Below are 24,944 nucleotides of genomic sequence, written 5' to 3' on the forward strand. Positions count from 1 at the left end.
CTTTATCATGCTTGTTTACTCTAATGGGGCCAAAGTTTACAAAATGAACATCATAATGATAATGCATAATACTGGATACGGAGGTCGTACAAACCCAATATTCTACTTTTGAGACATCCCTGTATCTGTGCAACAGCAGAAAGGTTTTTGCCTCTGTGTGTGAACTGAAGCTGTGAAACACGCTGAGTGATGCACCGAAGCAACGTCCCAGAATCACTCTGCTTAAAAAGTGGTTGAAAAATATGATTTTTGTAAAGCACAAGGATGTGTGTATAAGTCTGTATATATCTGTAAATATGTATAACTATCGGCGTGTTAGTGGGGTTCTAAAACCAAATGCAAATTGTAAGCTAGTATTTATGATATGATGGGGAATACACAGGAAGAAAAAGTGAAAAGGGACATGATAATTAAGCTAATGCTTCTTCTTACTTCTTTTTGAATGTTATTATTATTATGCTTATCATCATTATTATTATTTAATTGTTTGTTTGTGCTTTTTTTCCTCTTTGTGTTCTGTTATTTTTACATGTTCAAAATACAACAATAAGAAGAAATTTCGAGGACCTGATAGAAAATAACCAGTATGTGTGTTTCCACGTCACACTTCAACATAATTGTCGTAATGGAAATGACATTTAAAAAAAAACTCTCTCTTTACCTCAACAGTCTTTTTTCCCACGATGTATTTAAGCACAAAGACAGCAGCAGTGATGACATCATCAGTACGTGCCACATTAACGATGTCAGCTGAGTTAACATTCATTAGTATAAAGTCTCTCTGCTGTTTGGTTGCCACTCATATACACTGTATGTAATGATATAATAATTTGTCACCTTATTTTTCTAAACTTTCCATTATTTATTGTTTGAAAACAATAAAAATATGTTGTGATGTTCCAGCTGACTCAGCATGAACACCAGAGGAGGAAGGACGTGCTCAGAATCCTGGATTTTCCCCAACGTTTAATGAAAAGCTGAATTTAGTCAAAAGGTTTGATCAGACATAACAAAACAGGCACATTACATTTAAAATGAACGACAAAAATCAGACTTCACGGCTGTAACAGACGTGCAGGGTCAGTGAGTGGAAGAAGAACATTCATTATTTCATTTAGACTAAATCGCTCTGAGGTTAAAAACAGACACGTAAAAGACATCAAAATAATTTAAAAAAAATTTCTGGTTACAATTATTTAAGGATTAAAGATTCCAGCTATTAACATATTCAGTGCAGTTGGTTAATATAAAGAGTCCTTTGATCGAGTTTGTGTGTCGGCACTGAAGGCGAACAGTTTACGGCTCCACAGTTTTACTCACGTTAACACAAAACAACAAGATCAGGTCATTCTTAAAAAGCTCCTTTACAAATGTACCACTCGCCATAAACACAAGAGAACAATATTTATATTTTCTCATTAAAAACATGACTTTGATTGAAGCCTTGGTGCATGCTGGTGGATTAACCAGGGCAGCTGTGGCACACGTCTGTCCAAAAGTCCTCCACAGTGATGTGAGACTGATGAAAGAACACCTTTAATTTAAGTTTCCTCAAGTTTAGTTGCTGCTAAAGTGGTTCTACAGTTTGGAGGGGGTAACTTTATTTTAAAGTGACTGTACAAAAATCAAACAGAGAATTAGACGTGTGTTTGTTACTTTTTATGGCTGATCACAGCTCGTACAGGAGTTGTTTTGGTCCAGTTTTGTTGTTCTTCCTTAAACATCAAGTCTTTTATAATGACAAATAAAAATGTAAATCTGTGAAGTCAAAGGAACGATCAGGTTAGTTGAATTTTACTCTGAAAGAGTGAAAGAGCTTCCTCGAGTGTTTTTATGCCCACAGCTCTTAAACCAACACCAGCAGGACGTGACTATTTGCTGGTTGTCCTGTTTCTGGTATCCGTGTGAGCTCAAATATTCATCATCCACCTTCAGGCTGAGCAGAAAGCTGTAGACGCGATGAGTCGGCAGCTTCAGGCGATGTTCTCTGTGACGCTCTTCCCATCAAATATAAAAGCATCTCCCGAAGGTCGTCCGTCTTTTTCCTGTCCGTTTCCATCTCTTTATTTATTCAGTCTCTTCCCTTTCCTCCGCTCCCTCGTCTCTCCTCTTCCTCCATCGCATTTCTGGCTCTCTCTCAGTCAACCTTGGTGCTTTTGTGTCTCCAGGGATAAATCAGCTCCCCGACAAACAGCTTCTTGACCAGAGCGGCCCATGAGTCTCTGGGGTAGCAGCTGTATGTCGGGGTGCGGTACAGCTGCACCACAGTGCTGCACTTCAGAGGGTTTATCTGAGGAAGAAAGCATCAAAATAATGGCTTACTGTCAGGAGGAGCACACACTGATGACACATTATTAGCACGCTGCAGTAGGAAGTAAGGTACAAACAAAACAAATACACCTGCAGTTCCTATAAAGTCCACTAGAGGCGCCAGCAGTGAGTCGGTCCCCGTGGACTCCCACGTTAAACTTTACAGCAGATAGAAACACGTTAAAACTGACACTTAATGAGACGGTTATTTACTTAAGTGTTGTAGTCTGTAAGTTTTTGGTTCTTCTGTTTTTTATTGAGCTTCATCTGATATTTCCCCTCCTGAGTTCCTGGATCACAGCGGCGTGCCAAGTCTGAGTTTTCCTGTTCCTCGACCACCAGATGTGACCTCAGCATCTGTTCCTGCACCAAACCTGTCAGACGTCTCCTCAGGACCATCCGTCAGGCTCTGCTGCTGCTCGCCCTCCAGCGAGGTCCTGCCTCCACCCTTTTCTGTTTCCCTCTGCAGCTCCATCATGTTAGTTTTCTCCAGCGTTGGCTGGCTTATGTTTATTTCCTGTTTTACATTTTTCTTTCAGTGTCTTGTGTTAATTTTACTTCCTTTTTTTTTTTTTGATCGTCCGCCTCGCCCAGATTGTTCTCACCTGTCGTGTGTGTTTATAGCCCCGTCTTCCTCTTCCTGTTTTTAGAGGAAGTCAGTAGTTTACCTGAAGTTTTACTAGATTGTGTCCTGCTGGAGCCTTTGGGTGAATTTTTAATGTGACCAATAATAAAGTTGCTGTGCAGTCAAGAAAAATAATTTGGCCTCAAATGTAACAAACTAAGTATTTAGCATTTAAAACAAGCAAACAGCTGGATGATCATGTAAATTTCATCCAGCTGTGATGATTTGAACACGATGCAGCTTCCTTGTAGCAGCCAATGAGGTGCCTCCATGTTTAAATCTGCGTGGTGAGACAACGAAGACCTGTGTGACCTCTTACCTCCATCAGCAGGTGAAGGGCGGTGCCCGGCTCCTCACACAGCACCTGGAACTTTACACCTTCTGAAAACGTGCACAAAGCCTCACGATGAAAACCTGCACACCTCCCCCACGCAGTTATTTAAAGGCTTTATAAAGACGGTTCAGTAAAGCGTACCTGCCAGTCTGTAGGGCCTGAAGAGGCGGAGGCCCATGGCAAACAGCGGGAAGGAGTTGATGAAGTCCACGCTGAGGTGGAGGACGCCCTGGAACAGCACCACCACGAGCCGGAGCTGCACGACACAACGAGACCCGGGAGTCAAAAACAAACGCACCCTATTGCAGGGGGCGGGTGTAAAATCTGAGCACGGACTCGTCAGACTGGATGAAAAGGACGACTTTCATCTGGTAATTAATATTTTGGATGCGTTCCCAGTTCACAGGTGAGCATCACACTTTCATTTCACAGGAAGCTGAAACAAAAAGTCCATGAAAATAAATGAAAAACACTGACAATCACTTGTTTTTGGCTCCACAGTATTAGGCTGCTTTAGATTAAAGACTTTAATCACACTTTATCAGAAGTATTCAGCATGATTTGACTTGACTAAATGTTATAAAAGTCTAATAAACATTTTTTGACAGACTGTGTGATAAAATAGCAACGAACAGACTGCATGAGACACATTGTAATTACATTCAAACACAAACCGTGTCTGTTTTTATGAAGCTGAGCTTGACAGCACTGATCTCGGCTGTCTTATTTTCAGGAAACTGACTTCAAAAGGTTTTTAGATTTTAATAATAATAATAGTAGTAATGATGGATTGCATTTATATAGCGCTTTTCGAGACCCTCAAAGCACTTTACAATCCCACTATTCATTCACTCTCACATTCACACACTGGTGGAGGCAGCTACGGTTGTAGCCACAGCTGCCCTGGGGCAGACTGACAGAGGCGAGGCTGCCATATCGCGCCATCGGCCCCTCTGGCCAACACCAGTAGGCGGCAGGTGAAGTGAAGGCGTACCAGAGTGAAGACCAGGTAGTAGAGGGCGGTGGTGGGCAGCAGGAACAGCAGGATGGTGAAGAGCAGCGTCCCGATGAAGAGCTGGAAGAAGCACAAACACAACAACACTCAGAGAAAATTCTCTGCATCTCTAAGAATTGATGAAGATTATGTTGAGTCTGAGGCTCTCGATGCCTCCTCTTCCTCATGATAATTCATTTTTTAAATAAATGTAAAAATCTTGGTATTAAAGCTCTTGAGTTAGTTTGGGTTTGAAGCTCCTGTGATGAGGTTTCAGATCAGTCTCAGCATCCAATCGCTGACAAACGTCCCTCTAAGAGGGGGCGTGTCTCCTCCACACAGTAGGAAATTAATGCGCAACCAAATAAATCAAATTACGTTTGTTTATTCAGAACATTTCACACCAGAGTCGAGCACAGAACAAGCAAAATCAGGAATAAGTGCAAGAAACCCAGATGTGATGCTCCCATTTAAAGACTGCTCAGTAGAAATCTATGAATGCCTTTAAAGAGCCAATCAGCAGCTGAGCCTGGAACCATATGAGCCAATCATGCTGCAGAGCTCATTCACAGCTCCTAAAGCTGAGTGGAGGACGACGCATTCACCGTTCTCGACGCGGTAACAAACATCTTTCTTTGATTTCTTTGCCTCCCTGATCCTGGTTCTGCTGGAGGTTCTTCCTGTTAAAAGGGAGTTTTTCCTCCCCACCCTCGCCAAGAGCCTCTCACAGGGGATCGTCTGATTGACGGCGTCTTCTCACCAATATTTAAGGTTCTTTATCTTATAAAGTGTTGTTGTGAAATGGAGCTGTATGAATCAAACTGACATCAGTGGTGCTCAGATATACATATAGTGAGGAAAACAGCTTCCGAATCCTCATTTTGGGATAAATGTACCATTTTTTTTTTTAGCAGTTTTTAAATAAGATTTGACTCTCATCTACATTTGTAGAAATGTAGATGTTGAATTCATGGATCTCTACCTGTTTATTCTCACAGGTGTTTGTGGGTTACCTGGTCCACGTCGTAGGAGCAGGAGTCCACTCTCTGCCGCAGGACGTTCCACTTCTTCCCTCTGAAGAGCCTCCAGAGCGACGAGAGCCCATAGATCTTCAGACAGTACAGCCTGACAGGGACACAAACAGGTGATGAGTGACTGCTTAAAAGGAACAGGTAGATATCTGACACAAAGACAGGTTTCATAGAAGAGCTCTGCAGAGGCCTGTTCAGCTGGTAAACCACCAGCTTTATGCGCAGCAGCACTGACAAATCATTTCAAGTGTAGTCACAGAAAAAGCACCACGAGCTGTAATAGGAGCAGTCATTAATGACACACTCAGTCTGTCTGATAAAGACTAAGAGAGACAGAGAAGCTTTCCGTTTGAAGCACAGCGAAGCTTCTTCGACTTTCATCCTCTGCAGAGCCGAGCTGTGTTCACGGCAGGAGATATTTTTAGACCCGGGCGCGCAGATTTAATAATAATAAAAAAAACTCAGACAAAAAGCTCTCAAAGCGAAGAGCCGGCGGAGCATAAATATGTGAGGAGGAAAATGGGTAATATTTTACTGTGCACCACGGGGCGAGGCACTGCTATCTTTAGAGCAAATACATAATTTAGTCAATCCTTCACGACAGCACTCAGACTCCCGTCACACCACACGGCAGACTAACAGACCTCATTTCTCCTGTTAAAGCCAAAGCAGGTGAGTGTACCTGAGAGCTGACAGAACAGAACCAAGATTTAAGAAAATGAAGATTTAAATGTCATCGAGCTCATCTTTTAATCCTCAAACGGGATTCAGCAGCGATGACGTGCTGTTTCTGCAGCTGAACACGTCTTCAGGTTAAAGATTAAGAAGAAATACTCATTAGTCCTGTGATGCTCTGCAGTTACTGGCTGACCTACTGAAGGCAGCAACATTTCCTGCTGCAGAAGTTTCAGTTTCACATGCTTGTGCACAAAATATTGTAAAGAGTGTCATCTCCAAACCAGATGTTTGCTTAGTTTGAGTTTGACAGCAGCAGCCTGAGAGGACGTATGACAGAGTCATCGGTTCATCTGCAGTGTGGTGTTACAGGGATGCAAGCATGCTGTCTCTTTTAAATGGTAAGAAGCGCTAAATAAAGGCTGCCAGGGTGGTACCAGAATTTAACTTGACCCTAAAATCTTCCAGAACCAAAAAACTCATCATGAAAGTAAGAATGCCCCAAATCTGATCCATGCATGATGCTGCATGGAAGGGGCCCTCAGCACCCAGACATGAAGAAGGCCCAGCAGAGGCTCGACTTCTTCAGGGTTCTCAAACAAAAACAGCCCGTCCTCCCACTGCTGCTCCATCAGCACCACCGAAACCATCACCAGGTTCCCACCACCGCTGCCTGATAAGAAGCACCAACAGAACCACGAACTCGTCCCTGATAATACTAATATATTTATATATTCATGTGCTTGTATATTTTCTGAGGATATTTTAATACATTTGTATTTCTTATTCTCGCTTCCTTTCATTGTACTTTGTTCAAAGACAATAAATTCATCTGAAAAGCAATTAATTGATTATATTAGAATATTTTGCAACAAAGTGTTGTGCAAAAATCTTAAGGCACCCTCATTTCTTTATATTTGTTAGTGAAATGTGGAACAGTTGCAGGGATTAACTGAAACATGTGCAAACACAAAGAAATACAGTAGAAAATTAAACAGAATAAGTTAATATTTATTATTATGACCACCTTTAATCTTCATCACAGCCTGAAGTCTGAGGAAACTCTCTGTCATTAGTTTAAGTATCCTCAGTTCTCCAGCCTTCGTGGAGGACGTTCAAAGCTCTTTGGATGTTTCTGCCTCTTGTTCTGTTCTCTGTCAGGACGATCTCACGCTGCTTCAGTAAGTCTGAGGTCCGGCTCTGAGGAGGCTGATCCACGACCGGTGGTGTCCCACAGGTGTGTTGGCATCACTGTCAGTTCATAATCGTCAACACCGCTGGTTAAACTGCAGCCCACATGTCCATCACTGATGCCCCGTCACAGATTTTCAGTCCAGTTCTTGTGTAATTTCCATACCTCAGCCTTTCCTCACAGTTTTCCTTGGCAATGGCTTCTTGACGGCCGCCCTTCCACTGAGACCATTACTGATGGCACGTTCATACTGAAGGGTCAGGTTTCACCTTCATCTCTCTCTCATGGTTTGGACCCTCCTCTGAATCTTCACCATCTTCTCACAGTCAACAATGACTCTGTTCAGCAGCACAGTGCGAGTGTGAACATCTAAAGCAAACAGGCCTGCAGAGCAGAGCGTGCACCAGCTTAGGCGAGGCTCTTCCAAATGTCCAACCCTGTTATGTAACCGTGACGTCAAACAAAACATCCTGCAAGTCAGATTTGGTTCTTTTGTGAGCGGCTGCAGAAATGAATTATGATGCTCTCATCTTCATCTTTCAGTTTTCACTGTTGTCCAAAAGGTATTTTATAGTAAATTTACCGCCTGTGTAAAAGTTTTTGTGTGTAAGATTTTAAATAGTTTCTTTTTGAATGAACTGCTTTTAGCAAACGTCCCAAATATGATCTTCAAACCCACCAATTTGGCCTCCATCACCTCAGTCCGCTCATAAAGGCGATTATTTCATTATTAATAAATTCTCATTTCTAGACCATTCTCGGGCCATTTTCTACCAAGAAGTTTTTTCTAGATGCACAGAGGAAGGAAAAGATTTGAAAGCACTGCCCCCTGCAGGTTATCAGAAGTACCTCCTCTCACAAAGCTTTACCGCGTGCTTATTCAATAAGGTGGGGAGATGAAAACTAAAAAAAGTCCTAAACAGTCCACTCATCCAGGTCCAGAGGCAGACTCGTCCTCAAACCCAGCAGAGAAGACTAATCTCTGCGGAGAGTCCTGGGTCTGTCCCAGGGCTTCCTCCCATTAACACCTCAAATGGCTCCTGTTGAGGTGGAGGAGCATCAGTTTCACTTCCTCACCATCCTCGCTCTCTAACACTGACACCCACAATCTCATTCTCTCCTCACAGCTTGAAGAAATCAGCAGCTTCACCTTCACACAGACACTGTGCACATCTGTCGGCCTCATGCTCCAGGCCTTGTTGCCTTCACCGATCAGAATGAGCTTTGCTTCATAGCGGAGTAAAAGCTGGCCGTTTCTAAGACATACCTGGCTCCGTAGACGTAGAAGCAGTAGATGTGGAAGGTGAGCAGGGCCACCATGTCTGACAGCAGCGAGAGGGCAAAGGTCAGGCCAAGGCAGGCCGACAGACCTCCGTACCACAGGATCCCCTCGATGAATGGAGACATCAGGTGGATGTAGCCTGGATGGAGAGACCAAGCATCACAGTGAGAGTCACCACAAGCTTCTGTGTCACTTCAGCGTGAAAAAGATTTAAACAAATTAAAGGAAATCTCAACACTGCAGAAAACCTCCTGATACTCACTGATCCAGAGGTGTATGTGGTACAGGAAGAAGCGGCCCAGAACCTGGTCCAGGGCCCGGTTCATCTTCAGCCCGGCTGGAGCTCCCATCAGCCACTGCAGCAGCTCCTCCAGCTCTTTAGCCACATGCTGAGGAGGAAGCGCAGGAGTTTAATGACAGAAGAACAGAAGCTGAAATTACACCAAATCCAGCCGGTTATTAGCGACTTAATGAGGCCTGTCGGCGCTGCGCAGGGCGCTGAAGTCTCTACATTTATAACATGAAGAGTTTTTGTACCTTCAGGCTGTTTCCACAACATGATCCAAACACATGTCTGAGCATCATTAGTTCACTTATCAAGAGACTGTTTTTGTTTTCAAACCTGGAGTTTCTATAAAGCAACAAGCTGAAATTATTAAAGCTAAACTTTTTCACGTTTTTCCGATCCGGCGCGCAGCATCCTCTAAACTGCTTTTCGTCTCCTGGATGAAGCAGCAGTAATGTCTGATTATGCTCCTTCGATCGTCTCTTGCTGGCAAAGGATGCTCATGAAGTGCAGGCAGCACAGGTCATTGGGCTGTGCCCCTCAGCAGGCTTCTGGAAGTTGGCCAATCAAAATAAAGTTGGTGTTTTAAAGAGACACGAACTAAAACAGCTTGTCTGAGACAGGAGGGCTGCGTGAAGGCCAGCATGAGGTACACATGGATCCTTTTTTTAAACAATGAATCATGCAGAGCTGCAAAAACAAAACCAAGCTCATATGTCATGATGGCGATTCTACATCAAAGACACGACCATGAACCTGTAAAACAAAGACCAGTCTGCGAATCGAGGACATTCATTCAGCTCCAGCATTACTCAGCTGGTCCCTCACACTTGCACACAGCAAAAATCTCCACAGAGCAATAACTTACATCAGCTGCAGGCATCAGCATGTTAGCCAGCGTGGCGATGTGGTCGTCTCTGTAGAGCCACGACATGAGCAGGACGCCGAGCCCCACGTCCACCAGGAACGACACCAGGATGTTGCCTTTCCTGCCGACAGACATCAAAGCGGAAACGCGGCGTTACAGTCGGCAACAGTTTCAGTACAAACCAGGTGAAGCGCCATTTCTTCACCAGACGCCCACCTCATGAACTGCTTATGCTCGATGGCTGGTTTGGGCGAGCTCAGCGTCCTCATGTGTTCGGTCCTGTAGCTGATCTGGACACATGTGGACAGTTTACTGGACAGGAAGCGCAGCGGGTAAAGACTGAAGATCCTGCATGAAACAGAAGAGACAGCTTAGAGCTTTACAGCCGCGGTCAGGACTTTCTTACAATAAATGTTGGACTAATAAATAAGAGCAAAACAAAGAAGGAAGCAGGAAAAGTACGTCGCTTCTTCAATTCAAAAAATAGTTTTTATCCAGCTTTGCATTGCTCCAAGTCTGTGGAGGTGAACAGAGAGTTGAGTTTGAAAGCAAAGCTGTCGATTCACCGGCTGAGCTACATTCTGACCATGAGACCAACAGAGTGAGTCTGAGGATACAAGCAGCAGAAGTGAGCGTAATGATGCTGCACCTCCACATTAAAAGGAGCCAGCTGGGGTTGTGCAGCATCTGACTCGATGCCTCCTGGCTGCCTCAAAGCTGAGGCATTTCGGGCATATCAGAGTGGGTGAGGTCCTGCAGCAGAGCCAGAAGCTGCTCGATAGCTTATCCTTCTCTGCTAGCGTGGAAGGATCTTAAAGCTCCTCACAGAAGTGTTAGAGGAGGTGGAGAGGGAGGCCTGTGCATCGATCTACTATACAGCTTTTCTATCAGTCTTTATTAGCAGATTAAACACACCCAAACGCTGAGATGTAATAAAGTGTAACTACCTCGAACTTAATCCGTGCTTTGATTTTTTTTAGAGGATTTTAGTCTTTTGCACAAACAGGACTTGCGCAGATTGCTTGAAATGAGTGTTTTTTATTTCATTTTTTAAAATGAATAAACTCACTGAAATTAAAACACGCAAAGTGAAAAACACTGAACAAGAATCTTCTCGTGCAGAAACTGAAACGGTGAAAGAAGGCACGGCAGGATTATAGTTTGTGGTTTATTCAACATGAATTAACTGGATGTTTTGTGCCGTTTCCAGCCGGGGGAGGACAACCAGCGATAAAACAATCAGCACATTGATCAGTATATAAAATTATCTCTCAGCTGTAGCTCTCTTCCTCTTACCGGATGCTGCAGAGCCACGTCCACAAGGCGAGCAGCCAGCTGATGAGCACGCACAGCGGCACTGAGGCCTGTTTAAGCAGCTCCACGATGATGCTGGCCTCCCGGCCTTCAGACTGCCAATGCGTCGACTTCAGCGGCCCGTCGTCGTAGCGATCCAGGAAGAACAGAGGCTGGCTGCGCGCTACCGTCTGGAACACCTGCAACAGGAAGAGGAGGAGCATGTGAGAGATCACCAGCTGCCCACATCAGGGATTGGACGCATGTTGGTGGAGGAGCTGATTTGAGAGCTTTGCACCAGCACGGAGACATCACAGTTTTTTTCTCCTCTCTACCTGTTTCAGCTCAGACGGTGGCTCGGTGTTTAGGTCAGGATCTCCACTCTCAGTGGGGTGGAGCTGCGACAGCATCACCTTCCTCTGCTCATAGTGGACAAAGATCACCTTCTCCTCCTCCTCCTCATCATCATTTTGCTTTTTTGCTTCCTGCTGAGTTTCTTGCCCATCTGAAAGTTATTCAAATCAGAGCACAGAAACTTTCAAATTAAATGAAGGACATTTTATTGGACATTTAAAAACAGAAAAGAAAAATAATCTTAAAAACAGAAACAAACTGTCAGATAAAAAAATGAAAGACAGCTGTGAAAAAGGAGAACTATCATTCCAGGGTCAGCAGGCTTAAAAGAGTGGGAGGAGCTAAAGCAGCTTAGTTCAGACAGGATGAACTGCTAGGCTGCACCAATGCCTGCACCTGTTTAAGATAAATGAGGATTATTTTGAGCTGAGAATCATGCAAAGCTACTCTAGCACAGTCCAGAATAAAAAAAAAAAGTATGGAAAAGAAAAGCCAAGGAGGAAGCAGATTCCAGTCTGAGGATCTTACTTTGGTTCCGGTTGACGACCTCACAGATGAAGCCCATCTTTCCCATTTGGCGACTGACCTGGAGCCAGCGCTGCTGGGGGAAAATGGTGCTGAGGTCCTTGAGGAAGCTCTCCATGCTCTCCTGACCCTCTTTAGGCAAACTCCAGGAGCCGAGTACCGTCAGCTCCACCCCGCTCTGGGCCTGCATCTTAGAGACGAACACAGAGGACGGCTGAGGGACTGACGTCTGGCTCACGTTGCTGAATGGATTCATCTGATCATCTGCAACCTGACTAAAAGTTTTCCTCTGCATTGTGTTTAATTCAAAAGTCAAAGGTTAACACCTATTGGACAACTTGTGCCCTACAAAGACTCAGCTCCCTCTTTATAATCACCAACCTGCTGGATGTACTGTTTGACCTGCCCGGGGATGAAGGGGTAGTGAATGACCGCCAGCACCACGGCTGAGTCATGACCAGAGATCCAGCGGCCCACCAGCAGCCCGCTCTCCGCCCGGTTACAGCACTGTGGGAAGAAAATCTTCAGCACCATGACTGCACTGTGGCTCAGAGTCCAGCAGCTCTGATGATCTGAGGGAAATAAAACAAGCGGAGGTAAACTTTAACTTCAGTTACAAGTTTACAGTTACCGCCCTGACGGAGAAATCCTTCATCACAGATACGCGTGCTGATTAGCGCGTGCAGGTCCCTCATTGGTGTCCACACCTTGGTTTGAGACACTCGTCTAACCCTGGAAAACTCACTGCCAGCAGCAGATATTACAAAAGTCCAACTTGGAAATCAAAGAATTCTGAAATAAAATTTATGTGAACATTTTACAACAGCAAAGATGGCGGTAAAAGTAAAGCGTTGAGGAAAAGCCTTTAAAAAAGTTTCAGCCAGTGTCTTAAAAAGGGTTTAAAGCCTCTTCTCTCTAACCTCTATTCTACTGGTGCTTTCCTGACGTGAAGCCCAGCATCAAGGCTCAGTTTCCCAGACATGGAATAAGCCTGGACCTGTTTTCAGTGGGACACATTCACGGAATACTTCTCATTTAGGAACAGGTCTAATCCATGTGTACGAAACACACTGCATGTGTGTATATACACACAAGAGTAACAGTAACCAAGTACGAAATACCCGCCGAGGGGACAAAGAAGTCCTTATTAATGAAAAATATCCCCGCGTTTCCATTTAAGTGCTACGGCAGGAAAACCACTCAATTTTCCATTTTTTGAATGGAGTTCGACAACAGAATGGAACAGGGTTAGAGGCGGCTGTCCTCATTTTTTGCCCTTCAATCAGAAACCCGATTGGAGCACAACAGGAAGCCCGGGGCAGGGATGACATTGATTTCCGAGACCACGAAGCCGGTCAGCTGCAGTTTTATCTGCAGTGTTATTACAGAGTAACCGCGGGAACATAAAGAAATTACCCAACACGTCAAAGAGAAGAGTGACACCCCAACCTGCTGGTTTATCATGTCCCCCACCTGACAACCACCTCAAAGTTCTTCGCATTTTTCATTATTTTTCGTTAAAAGTGTTTTAAAATCAATGAACTGAAGCTCGAACAAACAACGGAAAGATCAAAGTGTCTAACATCACTGCGGAGACGAGACACGAGTGTTAAAAATGCAACTTTTACCTTGTTCAACACGACAACAAGAGTTCACCTTCCCTCTGCAGCTACGTGCAAACCGTCGGCGCCATCTTCGTTGTTGACAGTCCGTGCGATAAAACGCTCCGGAGAGAAACACGCGTTAATGACTGTGCTGTGTTCCTCTTACTGCGATTAGATTTCAGTTTTTGAAAGAATTAAAAGTCTCACTTTTTTTTTTTTTTTACCAAAGTTTTTTTTTATTTGAAAGTGAACTCTTTCAATAGAGAATATTAATAATGTTATTTTGAAAAGTCACTATATTAGTTTACATTCCTTGTTGTTTTATGCTAATAGTTTGATCAGGATTTTCTGAATTGTAATGTCTGAATGAAGGTATTGATCCTTAAGGGGAAACGTTTCAACCCAAAACATCACAGAACAATAAAATAAGCAGTTAAAGTCAACATGTAGTTCTCCTTACTCATAATTCCAGTTTACACTGAATTTATTACGTTTGCTTTAAAATTGAATTTTACCACGTTCACAGGCTTCAGCGTTGGCCACAAGACGCTCCTCTGATTTTGACAACAGTAATTCGTGTCGGCGTTATAAAGGACTGTGTTTCTGCTAATCCTTTTTAATTAATTTATACGGTTATTTCCTCTATGAAAAGCATTCTATATTCACTGTCTTCATGCAGTCCTTTTAAAATAATAATAAGATTTTATAATATTATAACAACATTTATAATTTACCTGGACCGAAAACTTTATGGACCCAACATTGAGATTAAAAAAAATCCACAAATAACCAAAATCGTTAGTTTCTCTTAGGTTCTTCTTTTCTGTTAAGAAAACCAAGTGAAATGATCCAACTGATGTTTTAAAATAATCAGCTCATACTCACCAGTAAATGCTCAGTGTGCTGGAGCTGCTGTGAATGCACAGTTGGTCCAACTGAAGAGATTTTATCTCCGGCTGCAGTGACACAGCAAGAAAAGAGCGCGAGGAAAAAGAAATATCAGAAACCTTCTGGACGAAGCGACGTTTGTGAGCGGGCAGGATTCAAGGCCACAGCAGCAGATCTGACTGAAGCTTCACAGATATCAGCAGATATCACAGGTTCCTAAATGAACATGAGTGTGGCTCGGCCCTTTGATTTATACCACAGTAACCTTTTATTCATGTCACCGAGCTGCTGAAGCTGGCATAAAGGGAAGGTTTCAACACGCTGCTGGATTCAGGTATAAAATTCAATAAGAACTGCAGCTGGACTTGAACCTTGAGCCTCAGTGTTTAAATCCACTGACAGACAGAACCAGCCGAGCTCTCCAGCAGCTCTGATGGATCAGAAATTTACTCTGAGGTTACAAAACATGCACACGAACAAAACAGACAAAACCTCCTTAAAACAAAAGTATACACGATTTTAATTCAGAAAACTTACACAGAAGATCTTTAAAGCATAAGACTACCTGCTGGAGAAGTGGGTCATCTGGAGGTTTGATCTCATGATGCAGAGGAGAGCCACAGGAGTGGCAACTTTTAATTTTGACCTTAAAAGTAGAAAAACATATTTGCTGGACTTGAATCCTGAACCTTTTAGATAAAATATGATGAGACCATAATCAGAGCTCTCCAGCAGCTGATGTCTGAAGACCCTCCAAACTAAAAGGAAAAGGAAAACACACAGAGAGCAACAGAAACTGTATAAAAAGGTTAAGGAAAGCCCCAGAACACACTCTGGTTCAAAATGAAGTTAAGTTCTAATTAATACAAAACATTACATTTAAATAATAAATGTCCACTAATAAAATATATAACATTAAAAAGAAGACTGTATGTATGTAGTATGTATTAAACACATGCACCAGCTCTCTGTAGCTTTAAAAAAGGCAGCCGATGCTCAAACCTACAGATAAACTTCACTACCCAGAGGCACTGGCGAGAGAGGGTCGCGCAGGATTATGGGTAAACAGGAAGTAAACAAATACACGTGTAAGATGGCGCTTTCAGAGCGGTCCTCGGTTCAGGGGTCAGTTAAAGAGGTTTTAAGGGAGTTCCAGGTGTCGTTTTTCGCTCTGACTCGGCTCCCTTCGTTTCCCTGGACTGTGAGTACGAGTCTGGCCGAACTTCATTCAGAAATCTCCGCATTTTAGCACCAAAGCTTTTCAATCAGCCTCTGCCTGTGAAACATGAGTAAAGCAATGCTTGTAATCAGTCAAGGGACCTCCCTGAATAATTTTGGTCTCAGTTCATAAAGATAATTTTTATTCTTTCTTTTAATTTGTTTTTATGTTTTCAAATTGGCCACGGGCTCTCTGAGCCTGCTTCTGCCGGAGATTTCTTCCTCTTAAAGGACATGTTTTCCTCTCCACTGTCGCCCTGCTTGCTCGTAGGGGTCGTCTGATTGTTGGGGTTATGGTGGGTCTACCTTACAATATAAGCGCCTTGAGGCGAGTGTTGTGATTTGGCGCAATGTGATTGACTTGAATTGAACTTAAAACGTGACTTACACAGAGGTTGAACTTTTTATCTGCTTACAGTTTGTAGAAAAAGACCTTCAGAGCAGCGGGTCATCAGAGCTCATTTCTCAGGTGCTGAAACAGGTGAGTGTTCCTCCATCGTGCTGCAATCATAAAGCAGCTTCGTCAGTGTAATGAACAGTCACATGTTTTTACAGACGTGCCTTCATCCCCTGTGCCAGAAGTTTCCACCTTCAGTCAGATACAGGAGGCTGTTTCTCTCCCAGCTCATCAGACGGGTAAGGAGAGGTTAACTCTCAGATTATTAGTTGAGCTTTTTTTTTCTCTGGGCAGAAAGATGTTGAAGTACTCGATCACAGTCCTGGTTTCTTCCTCCACAGCTGGAAGCTTCAGGCTGTGAACCCCTGGATGAGCTGTACGATGCTCTGGCTGAGGTGGTGGGCGCTGAGGAGACCATGGAGTGCTACAAGAGCTACCTGCTGGTACCGCACACAGAAAACCCCTCAGTGTCACTGTTACCTTTATATCAAATTATTTGTTTTGTGCCGTAAAAATATCACGATCTGATTTTCGGTCTGAATCGCCCGGCCCTACTTTTGCCAGCTGTTGCTTGCAGGAGTCTTAATTTGAAGTGCAGCGATGTTTGTGTCCTGCAGCCTGCTGGTGGCGCTGTGAGCTTGATGGAGAACATTGCTCTGATCTCAGAGGGCACCACCGGGCTGGTGACGTGGGAGGCGGCTCTTTACCTGGCAGAGTGGGCTCTGGAGAATCAGCAGGTCTTTACAGGCAGGTAAGCGGAAGGATCTGCAGGTCGTCGCCCTCCAGGTGGAGCTTCTGCAGCTTTTAGATTTGCTCCTCCTCCTTCAGGACGGTGCTGGAGCTGGGCAGCGGTGCGGGGTTGACGGGTATCACCGTCTGTCGGTCGTGCAGCCCGAAGCGATTCATCTTCAGCGACTGTCACTCCACAGTGCTGCAGAAACTCAGAGACAACGTCCGGCTGAATGGGCTGAGCGAGCAGACGACCCCAGCGGTCAGCGTGGAGAAGCTGGACTGGACGGCAATCTCAGAGGAAGAGCTGAGGGAGATCGGAGCTGATGTCATCATCGCCGCAGGTCAGATTTTTGGAGATGGCGTGGACACACATTCACACACCTCAGTCTGTTCTGGATTTTGTGGAGCTGTTGACAATCTGCTTTCTCAGATTTGGAGTTAAAGCAGATTCCTGTTGTTTGTTTGTCGTGGTGCAGACGTGGTGTACGACCCCGACATCGCAGGAAGTCTGGCGAAGCTGCTGTCCATCGTCCTGAGGTGTTCGTCTGCCGAGGGTCTCCCTCAGGTCTTCATCTGCTCCACGATAAGGAACCTGGAGACGTACGGCGGCTTTAAACAGCAGCTTGGTAAGACAGCGCTGAGGAGGAGGAGGAGGCTGTGGTGAAGATGGTTCAGATTAATTCAGACTTAAACCTGATCAGAGTCTGGTTTACTTAAACCTGACGTTCTGCTGTGGCTCTTTGGCTCACGCTAACTTCACGTGATCGACCTCATGCTCGAGTCTGAGTTTCATCAGCCTCGCCCACAAAAACGCGTTTTCTGCCTGAAATGAACAGTAAACATAACACAAGGGGAAAATACTGTGGTTTGCTGTAGTAAGTAGTTCTTTAACCAGCTGTGCAGTGTCCACAATTCATGAAGCAAAAAGGACCTGGAGACAGCTCACAGGAAACACTCAGACGTTCCAGTGTCGACAAAACGAGACTGCAGAGAGAAATCTGGCCAGATTTGATCCTGGATACTTCCTGGTTGCAGTGGGAATAAATAATAATAGTTGTTTTTGAGGCGTGCTTGGGGAATTATGAAGATGATTTTATAGAGATCAGGATTTTCTCAGTGCAGGACGTTGGTTTGAACGAAGTCATTGTTTGTTTGTTTTGGCAGAAGCTGAAGGAGTCGGCCATGAAGTGATCCCAGCACCCGTCAACCACGTGTTTCCTTATAACAGACAGTCGGCTATAGAGCTCATCAAACTGCGCAGATGACACGAGGGGAGCATGATAAAGATTTTATTTACAAATGTACATCCTCATCGTCATGACAACTTCCTTTATACATTCAAGTGAAGAAAGAAAAACGCCAGGAATAAAAGAAGAAGACCTCAGAAGACTTCGTCTTTTCACCCACTGATCCATTTAAATTTTAAATGTACATTTATCAGAAAACACCCCAAACAAACAGTTTGGTCCTTTATGCTCTCAATGCTGTAACTGGTGCTCATCTCATCCAGGCATTCACTGGATACTGGACTCAAAGGCTGGGCCTACTTTATTCCATGAAGTGCTCACCAGGCACAAAAGGAAAAAAAGGCTTGTTTCCATGGTGATGTCTACTGCACGTGCCCAGTAGGGCTTACAAAGCGAGACTTTCATGAATAAAAGAAAAGGTTATAAAACAGCAGCGCTGTCTAGCTCTCTAAATAGAGCCAAGGTTATCTCGGAGCAGTGATTAGAGGCAGGACGTTCTGGTCCCAGTTGTCATCCCAGCGCTGCCCCCTGCTGGAGCGGAGGTTCCTCCTGAAGGTTCCCAGTTTGCCTTCTGAACTGGGAAAGTCTGACAGGAGAGTCTGTAATCATAAACGTTCAGCATTATTTGAAAGAAGTCAAAAGAGCGTGTCGATCACCCTGTTTGTGTTTTTGAGAATAGAAGAAAGAAGGTGGAGTGCTAAGGTATCAGCTAACGCTAGCTAGCTACCATGCTATATAAATAATTAGCTATTAACTATTATTTATCTGTAACATCCAATTAAAATCCTAGAATTTCACCCTCAAAACTGTGGCTCCGGCTTCTTGGACAGTCTGTTAGTACAGTCACCTCACAGCAGCCATGTTTTTGGTCACATGACGTTATTAAAAAACCTCCAACAGCACAAACACGGTCCAGAGGTCCAGTTCAGTTAGCCGAGGTGAAGCCTAACGGACATCTAGCTGCTACAGCCGCCTGTGTCACCCTCTCATCACAGATGTGGCCACTTCACTCCCACTGAGGCTTCAGAACCCACAAAACCATCTTTTATATACAGTCTATGCTTAAATCGTGTTGTACGGTATTTTCAGAGAAGAATAAATGTTGGTAGATATTAGAGTCCATATCAGGGTCTGCCCGAATCTTTCTCCTGATCATGTGACTGGTTTACAGGCATCTCTCACCTTCAGCTGCTCGGCGAGCTCTGCAGAGTCTTTGAAGATCAGCCCGTTCTCCTCGTGCTTCACCAGCTCATCCAAGCTAGGAATAAAAATACAGCTGAGTCAGGTTTAATTCACGTTCATGAGCTTACTGGAAGCACTTTCTCAGCTCCAGTTTAAATAGGTGGACATCAACACAGAGAGGGAAGTATTTACAGAGGTCACTGATGAGCATTTTACTTTGCAACCAGTGGAGTCGCCCCCTCCTGGCCACTAGAAAGAATGCAGGGTTAAGAGGTCGGCTCACCAGTTGAAGTGGACGGCGCAGACGGGGAGGCAGCAGCCGAACATGTCCACCACCTTCATGGGCAGATCCAGACCGCTGGACGACTTGTGGAGACAAACACCCAGGTCTGCTGAGCCTGGACGACAGAGAAGGAAACTCCTCCAACGACCTGCAGGAACCTTTGTGCGCAAACACGAGTGAGACTGAACTGGTCGAACAGACCAAAATAAATACTAAAATACCTAAAAGCAGAGGGTAATCTTCTGCCTCCAGCCAGGGGGTGCAGATCTCCACGTGCTCCAGGTGCAGGGAGTCGATGAGCTTCATGTAGTGTTCCTTCTGAGGACCCTTACCTGCACAAACGCACAAAAACACACAGAGTGGAAACATGTTCTGAATAAAGGAAAATCTTCTAATCTGTAAGCAGCGAGCTGGACTACCTGTGATCACGCAGAGTAAAGGTGGTAAGGAAGCTCCTCCCCTAATGAAACCTTCGTACTCTGGTGGGAACAAACAGGCGACAGGTGAGGAAACACGTTTCATGGATTATTTAAACTTTCGTTTCTGGAACAGCAGGTCGCACCTTCGAGGGCCGTCAGCAGGATGGAGAAATCTTCGTCCTCTGCAGAGAAAAAATGTCCTGAATCAGTGATTCAGTGTTTCCAGAGATGAAACACAAGGTGCAAAATAAAGTGAAACTGGCTGAATTTGGAAAATTTTACATTCTGTTTACAATAGAAGCTGCAGCCAGAAACCTTCAGTGAGCGTCCTCGCGCATCCCGACATTCCCGCATCGTGTTTACGTCGATGATGAGGAACACCGGGAGTTTAATTCCCCTTTTCCACGAAATTTTTTTTATTTATTTTCGCACTGAGATCACGATCTCTTTACCCCGAGATTCACAGCAGGACTTAAAGCGAAACCGTCGCTCCCAAAATCCTTTCCTGTAAATCCTGAACGGGCCGAGGACGCCGCTGAAGCGGAGGTCACGACCTCCAAGCAGTAACTTCTGTTTTGTTTCTGTTTCTTCCTGATCATTGAAATGTGATTAAAACCCTGCAGTGAAGCTGCCTGTGTGTGAGCCGCTGAGGGAAAGTAAAAGCTTGTGAAATTAAAAACAAAAGACTTTTTGAACTCCTGAGATGAACGACTTCAGCGGAAATGTTCGAACAGCAAACGCAAAACAAAAAATCAGTTTCCAATCAGAAAACACCAAAAGCTCGCCGTGGTTTTCGTTCTTAAATCGGGGAAAGCGTCTCTTCCTCAGACCTGTCCAGCTGGTGCTGCTGAGCAGCAGTGCTGGTCGCTCCGCCCTCAGGGTCACGGTGCCGTCAGCGGGGTCACGAGCTGAGAAGATGGTCCTCTCCGCCTCAGACCTGAGAGAGTAGGTGAGCACACAGAGCTGATGTGTTTTTTTCTATAACAATAAACTGAACAACCGAGGAAAAGCCGACAGTAAAACTCTGCAGCTCTACGATTGCACACATTACACAAACTTCCTGTTTTGTGGGCGATCAGCAGTGTTTCACAGGAACTGCCCCCCGACGGCGTCATCACTCACCCCGCGTGTCTGAACTGAGGATAAACGGCGGCGAGCCTCACGAAGAGCTCGTGCTGCAGCTTCAGCGGAGTCTCTCTGAAGATGGAGGCCGGCCGGTCGTACAGAGTCGTCGCCCTGCAAACGTCAAACAGTAAAACGTGGCGCTGCGATCCAGAGTGAGAACAGAGTCACTGCGGTTAGTTTACTGGTTTTTATTAACTGCATTAAAAACTCGGCCCTGCAGTGAAACACAAACGTGAACATCAGGAGCCTCACAGTGGACGGATCACGGGACCGTCCACAGCAGAGCCGAGACTTCGAGCAGGTACGAGTTATGTGAACACATCGTCCGCAGACCTGGAGCAGCGTCTCCTTTAACTCCGCTCCTTCAGTGTCTCCTCAGGTGTCATAAACATCACGGCCTCCAGAGGCCGCTAGTGAGACATCTGACCTTTGTTTCAGTCTTTCTTTCCTTCATCAACTTTACTGTAAAGTGACACGTCTGCATGTTTTTATTGGTGTGTTGTGAGAATCTTAAATTTCAAACATCTCTCAGATTTTCTGCTTCGAGCATTCGTCAGTGAATGAAAAACAGCCATGCAGATAATAGAAAGAGGAAGTCATACTTGATGCCCCAGTTTTTCTGCAAGTCGTCCTTCATGGCGTTGGTGACGCACAAGTTGTGAGACGCCAGAGGGCCAAAGAAGCGCTCGTACCTGAAAGACGAGAACGAAAGCGCCCATCAGAGACGACAGAGACAGAAACACCTCGGATCAGGATTTAACATTAAGTATTTTTATCACAGTCCTGAGCATCAGGACACCGCAGAGCGCCACCTTCAGCCTCTCAGCGGTACTCACCACTTTGCCAGTCGGACTATGGGGTGCGCCGGGCCGTGGCTCAGCGCCATGATGGTGTAGCCGTAGTTGTGCCAGTCGATGATGAATCTGCTGCCACGCAGCAAACACACGAACCAGGTCACTGCGATGCTGGGCAGCCCAGGAGGATTCTGGGAAACAAAGGCAGTCGTTAACAGAGTGAAGTATTTATAGCAGAGTTCTTTATCGTTCCTCCAGAGTTCATTTAACTCTCAAAATAAACGTTTTTGAGTCAAAATGAGGATTTTTGTCTTAATTTAAACAAATAAAAAAGAAGAATGGATGAACCAGTGTGATGTTTACGTCTGTACGTGAGTTACTGTTCCCCCTGTGAGAGTCACAGGTAACACACCTGCATCAGAACATGCGCCTGCAGCTCCATCGTCAGCAGGACACGGAGCAGCTGCAGGGACTGAACCGTCACCTTCGTCACATACGAGACCACTTTCGGTCCGACTGCGAAACAGGAAACGGGTTCATTAAAAAACAAACAGTAAAGAATCACATCCTGTTTGTTGTTTAAGCGCAGATGTAAATGTACCTCGGACACCTTTCACCTCTGCGATGGGCACTATGGTGATTTTCTCCTCGCTCAGCACGTCTTGATGAGGTTTGGTTTCTGAAAAACAATCACAGCACAAATTCTTCACTTTCACAGCCGACACGGGAATTTTTCAGGCACGACGAAACGACTTCCTGATTGTTTTTAGTCCAAAGCTCACATTTCGTTTTTTGTTTCTCAGAACGACCGACTGTTTGTCTGAAACTCTTTTGGTTTTCAGGGCCGTAGAAACAAAAGGTATTTATTTTCTATCAGGTCATGTTTATAACGCACAGCTGAAATGAACTCGGCTCAGTTAACCTGGATGTGCTGCACCGAGTTTACGTTTTAGTAATTTTAATAGAGTACATGATATTACTTCTTTCAAACACCACCTTTACAAAGAGGATCGGCTCCATCTCGGATCACTTACCTGCTTTGAGGTGATTTCTGTCTGTGGTCATTTTGCATCCTTTTTTTTCTGCATATACTTTACAGTCACGTCTTTTTCTTTATCTAAAGTTTGATTTATCTCAACCTGCTGAAAGCACCAGTTTTATACTTGGATCAAATATTCTTTTCTTTAGATTTTTGATTTGGAACTTTTACGAGTAACGACATGTAAACGCTGCTTCTTTAAAAGCACATGTTTCAGGAACAAATAAACTCGCACAGTGAACCACCTCACTATACAGCTTCAACAGCTCCAACAGGATGTAGACGCTTCAGTGCTTGTTTCCCCTAAACCTCCAAACATTAGGAGGTATGGACCTCCTCTGTCACTCCAGCCCTCCTTCACTACATCCATAAATATCCTCAGAGGTCGTCCTCTTCTCCTCCTGTGTATATCCAGTATATGTACGCTCCCTCCTCTGCACACCTCAGCCTCTCTGACTGAGATGTCCCTCTGATGGACTCATTTCTAATCCTTGTCTCCACCCACGCCGCCCTGCCTGCACGTTCTTCTTCACCTCCTCTTGTGCACTGTATGGATGATTGACCCCAGGTATTTAAACTCATCCACCTGCACTGGCTTCTGTCCTCACATGTCCACCTGTCAACATGTCTCTCTCACTCACGTCTATTCTGTCTGCTGACCAGAGTGGGCTCAGGGTCGATCCCTGATGTAGTCTCACCTCCACCTTAAACCCAGCTCCCCACTGTCTCTCTGTCCTCATACTGGTACGAGGATACGCTGGTATCGGTACCTACCTGAACATGTCGGTACGAGAAGTGAAAGAAGCTGACTGTTTGATCTCAGCGGCAGGTGGGAAACAGGTGAATGAATGTGTCACAGGAAGCTTCAGTCTCACCTGAAAACCCCACGAAGGTCACATGGTACCCGTGTTTACTCAGGGATAAAGCGTGATACTGCATCCGAGGACTGCGCCCGATGTCCCCCAGCACCAGCACGCAGACCCGCCGGGAGGTCCCGTCGTCCCGCCGCCGTAGGCTGCGGCCCCACAGCGGCAGCAGCGCGGCAGCGACCGCCAGAGACACCGCGGGCCACCTCACAGCCGAGTGTGGCGCCAAAAGTCCCGCTAAAAGCGCCAAAACCGTCAGGGAAACCGCCAGCAGAGCCGTGCAGGAGCAGCGCGGCGCCATGTTTGTTTGAGATCTGTGATGACGCGGCTCATCACAAATGGGCGGGGCTTGATGTTTAAAGGAACCGCGCATCGTATCGTGACGCATTCATGTGCAAACCAGGAACTTTCAGTCTCAGCCGTCAAAGCGTGTGTTAACTTCTATTGTTATCAAAAGATTATATTAAAAAACCCACAAAGAAAAAATTAAAAAGTAGGGCTTTGGTAGCACATTTACATTTTGTTTTTTAAAAAAGAAAAATCTCAGAAACATCTTTTCACAAACATTTTGGAACAAAGAATAAAAAGTTTGACTGAGCAGATTTTTGTGAAAATATTTACACAATTAAACATTTGTTCTGAAGTTTTGTACTTTTCAAATGTGAAAATCTACTTTGTATTAACCAATCTCTCTTTAGGATTTTTTCGGTTCTATTCTTCATTTAGAAACAGGAGGATATAATATATACACATCAGAATCAAAACAGGATTCAGGATTATACTTTACTGTCATTACACATGTATAAATACAGTGTAACGAAATACAGTTTGCATCTAATCAGAAGTGCAAGAGCAGTAAGTGCAATACTTTCTTAATCCCTGAGGAAATTATATTATACACATATACACGTATAAGAACGCGTGACATTGATATGTAATATATGTTTTCCAGTGCCTTCCAGAAAATATATTCATAAAATGTATGCATTAATATACTATAAATAAAATTGTTTAAAAAAATCTAAATAATAACATATACATATTCATCAATTTGTAAATGAGCCTGAAAATTGTACTCGTGCTGTCCACACTGTATTTTTCTGATGAAATAGTCTGACTTATTATCCGGGAAATGCCCTGCACACATAAACAAAAACAAACAAACAGAAACAAAAGAACCAAAAAATTCAACATTACTGAAATAAGAAAACTGCCTTCAGATTTCTAATTTTTCTTTGTACGTTGTATTTACAAAATCATTTACATTGTAAGCAAATTATTGAGAAATTTACTTATTGTTACTTCCGCTTGTAAATAATTTTAAAACCAGACTGATCTTCTATACTAACCTTTTGTGGTCAAATATTCTGGCTCCCTGCGC

General features: G+C 44.4%; 3 protein-coding genes across 6 annotated transcripts; 1 reads left to right on the plus strand and 2 right to left on the minus strand.

Moving 5' to 3' along the window:
- Positions 1-946: 946 nt before the first annotated feature.
- On the minus strand, positions 947-14,314 carry pigq (phosphatidylinositol glycan anchor biosynthesis, class Q). Of its 2 annotated transcripts, none has more exons than XM_040041877.1 (14): positions 14,259-14,314; positions 12,151-12,341; positions 11,773-11,959; positions 11,226-11,395; positions 10,894-11,090; positions 9,814-9,945; positions 9,598-9,718; positions 8,706-8,832; positions 8,429-8,582; positions 5,277-5,388; positions 4,264-4,344; positions 3,411-3,525; positions 3,255-3,316; positions 947-2,290 (listed from the first exon to the last, which is right to left on the minus strand). In XM_040041877.1, the coding sequence occupies exons 2-14, from the start codon at positions 12,301-12,303 to the stop codon at positions 2,138-2,140; spliced, it is 1,764 nt and encodes a 587-aa protein (XP_039897811.1). In that variant the 5' UTR covers positions 12,304-12,341; positions 14,259-14,314; the 3' UTR covers positions 947-2,137. The 2 variants fall into 2 exon arrangements, with proteins under 2 accessions (XP_039897811.1, XP_039897804.1); XM_040041870.1 differs by lacking the exon at positions 14,259-14,314 and adding an exon at positions 13,398-13,532.
- Positions 14,315-15,319: 1,005 nt separating this feature from the next.
- On the plus strand, positions 15,320-18,757 carry eef2kmt (eukaryotic elongation factor 2 lysine methyltransferase). Of its 2 annotated transcripts, none has more exons than XM_040041954.1 (8): positions 15,320-15,462; positions 15,898-15,960; positions 16,035-16,115; positions 16,218-16,319; positions 16,494-16,627; positions 16,705-16,949; positions 17,085-17,234; positions 17,773-18,757. In XM_040041954.1, the coding sequence occupies exons 1-8, from the start codon at positions 15,355-15,357 to the stop codon at positions 17,871-17,873; spliced, it is 984 nt and encodes a 327-aa protein (XP_039897888.1). In that variant the 5' UTR covers positions 15,320-15,354; the 3' UTR covers positions 17,874-18,757. The 2 variants fall into 2 exon arrangements, with proteins under 2 accessions (XP_039897888.1, XP_039897898.1); XM_040041964.1 differs by lacking the exon at positions 15,320-15,462 and adding an exon at positions 15,470-15,775.
- Positions 17,882-24,039, minus strand: alg1 (ALG1 chitobiosyldiphosphodolichol beta-mannosyltransferase). Of its 2 annotated transcripts, none has more exons than XM_040041930.1 (13): positions 23,573-24,039; positions 22,269-22,337; positions 22,071-22,174; positions 21,701-21,849; positions 21,467-21,556; positions 20,862-20,975; positions 20,570-20,676; positions 19,883-19,921; positions 19,740-19,799; positions 19,542-19,652; positions 19,321-19,435; positions 19,038-19,113; positions 17,882-18,454 (listed from the first exon to the last, which is right to left on the minus strand). In XM_040041930.1, exons 1-13 carry the CDS (start codon positions 23,949-23,951, stop codon positions 18,320-18,322), a joined length of 1,548 nt encoding a protein of 515 aa, XP_039897864.1. In that variant the 5' UTR covers positions 23,952-24,039; the 3' UTR covers positions 17,882-18,319. The 2 variants fall into 2 exon arrangements, with proteins under 2 accessions (XP_039897864.1, XP_039897855.1); XM_040041921.1 differs by having other exon boundaries at positions 22,260-22,337; positions 23,573-24,032.
- Between the last annotated feature and the right edge of the window lie 905 nt (positions 24,040-24,944).

This window comes from Simochromis diagramma, unplaced genomic scaffold (assembly GCF_900408965.1).
Source record: "Simochromis diagramma unplaced genomic scaffold, fSimDia1.1 OVJJ01000321.1, whole genome shotgun sequence".
Classification (NCBI taxonomy): domain Eukaryota; kingdom Metazoa; phylum Chordata; class Actinopteri; order Cichliformes; family Cichlidae; genus Simochromis; species Simochromis diagramma.

Excerpts from the sequence above, each read along its gene's own strand:
- eef2kmt (XM_040041954.1), top strand. The coding sequence starts at position 15,355 with ATGGCGCTTTCAGAGCGGTCCTCGGTTCAGGGGTCAGTTAAAGAGGTT. Across the intron at positions 16,116-16,217 it reads TCTCCCAGCTCATCAGACGG|CTGGAAGCTTCAGGCTGTGA; the intron begins GTAAGGAGAGGT and ends CTTCCTCCACAG. Across the intron at positions 16,320-16,493 it reads GCTACAAGAGCTACCTGCTG|CCTGCTGGTGGCGCTGTGAG; the intron begins GTACCGCACACA and ends TGTGTCCTGCAG.
- pigq (XM_040041877.1), bottom strand. The coding sequence starts at position 12,303 with ATGGTGCTGAAGATTTTCTTCCCACAGTGCTGTAACCGGGCGGAGAGC. Across the intron at positions 11,960-12,150 it reads TCAAACAGTACATCCAGCAG|ATGCAGGCCCAGAGCGGGGT; the intron begins GTTGGTGATTAT and ends TTCGTCTCTAAG. Across the intron at positions 11,396-11,772 it reads GGTCGTCAACCGGAACCAAA|ATGGGCAAGAAACTCAGCAG; the intron begins GTAAGATCCTCA and ends AATAACTTTCAG.
- alg1 (XM_040041921.1), bottom strand. The coding sequence starts at position 23,951 with ATGCGTCACGATACGATGCGCGGTTCCTTTAAACATCAAGCCCCGCCC. Across the intron at positions 21,850-22,070 it reads AGGCGCATGTTCTGATGCAG|AATCCTCCTGGGCTGCCCAG; the intron begins GTGTGTTACCTG and ends TTTGTTTCCCAG. Across the intron at positions 21,557-21,700 it reads ATAGTCCGACTGGCAAAGTG|GTACGAGCGCTTCTTTGGCC; the intron begins GTGAGTACCGCT and ends CTCGTCTTTCAG.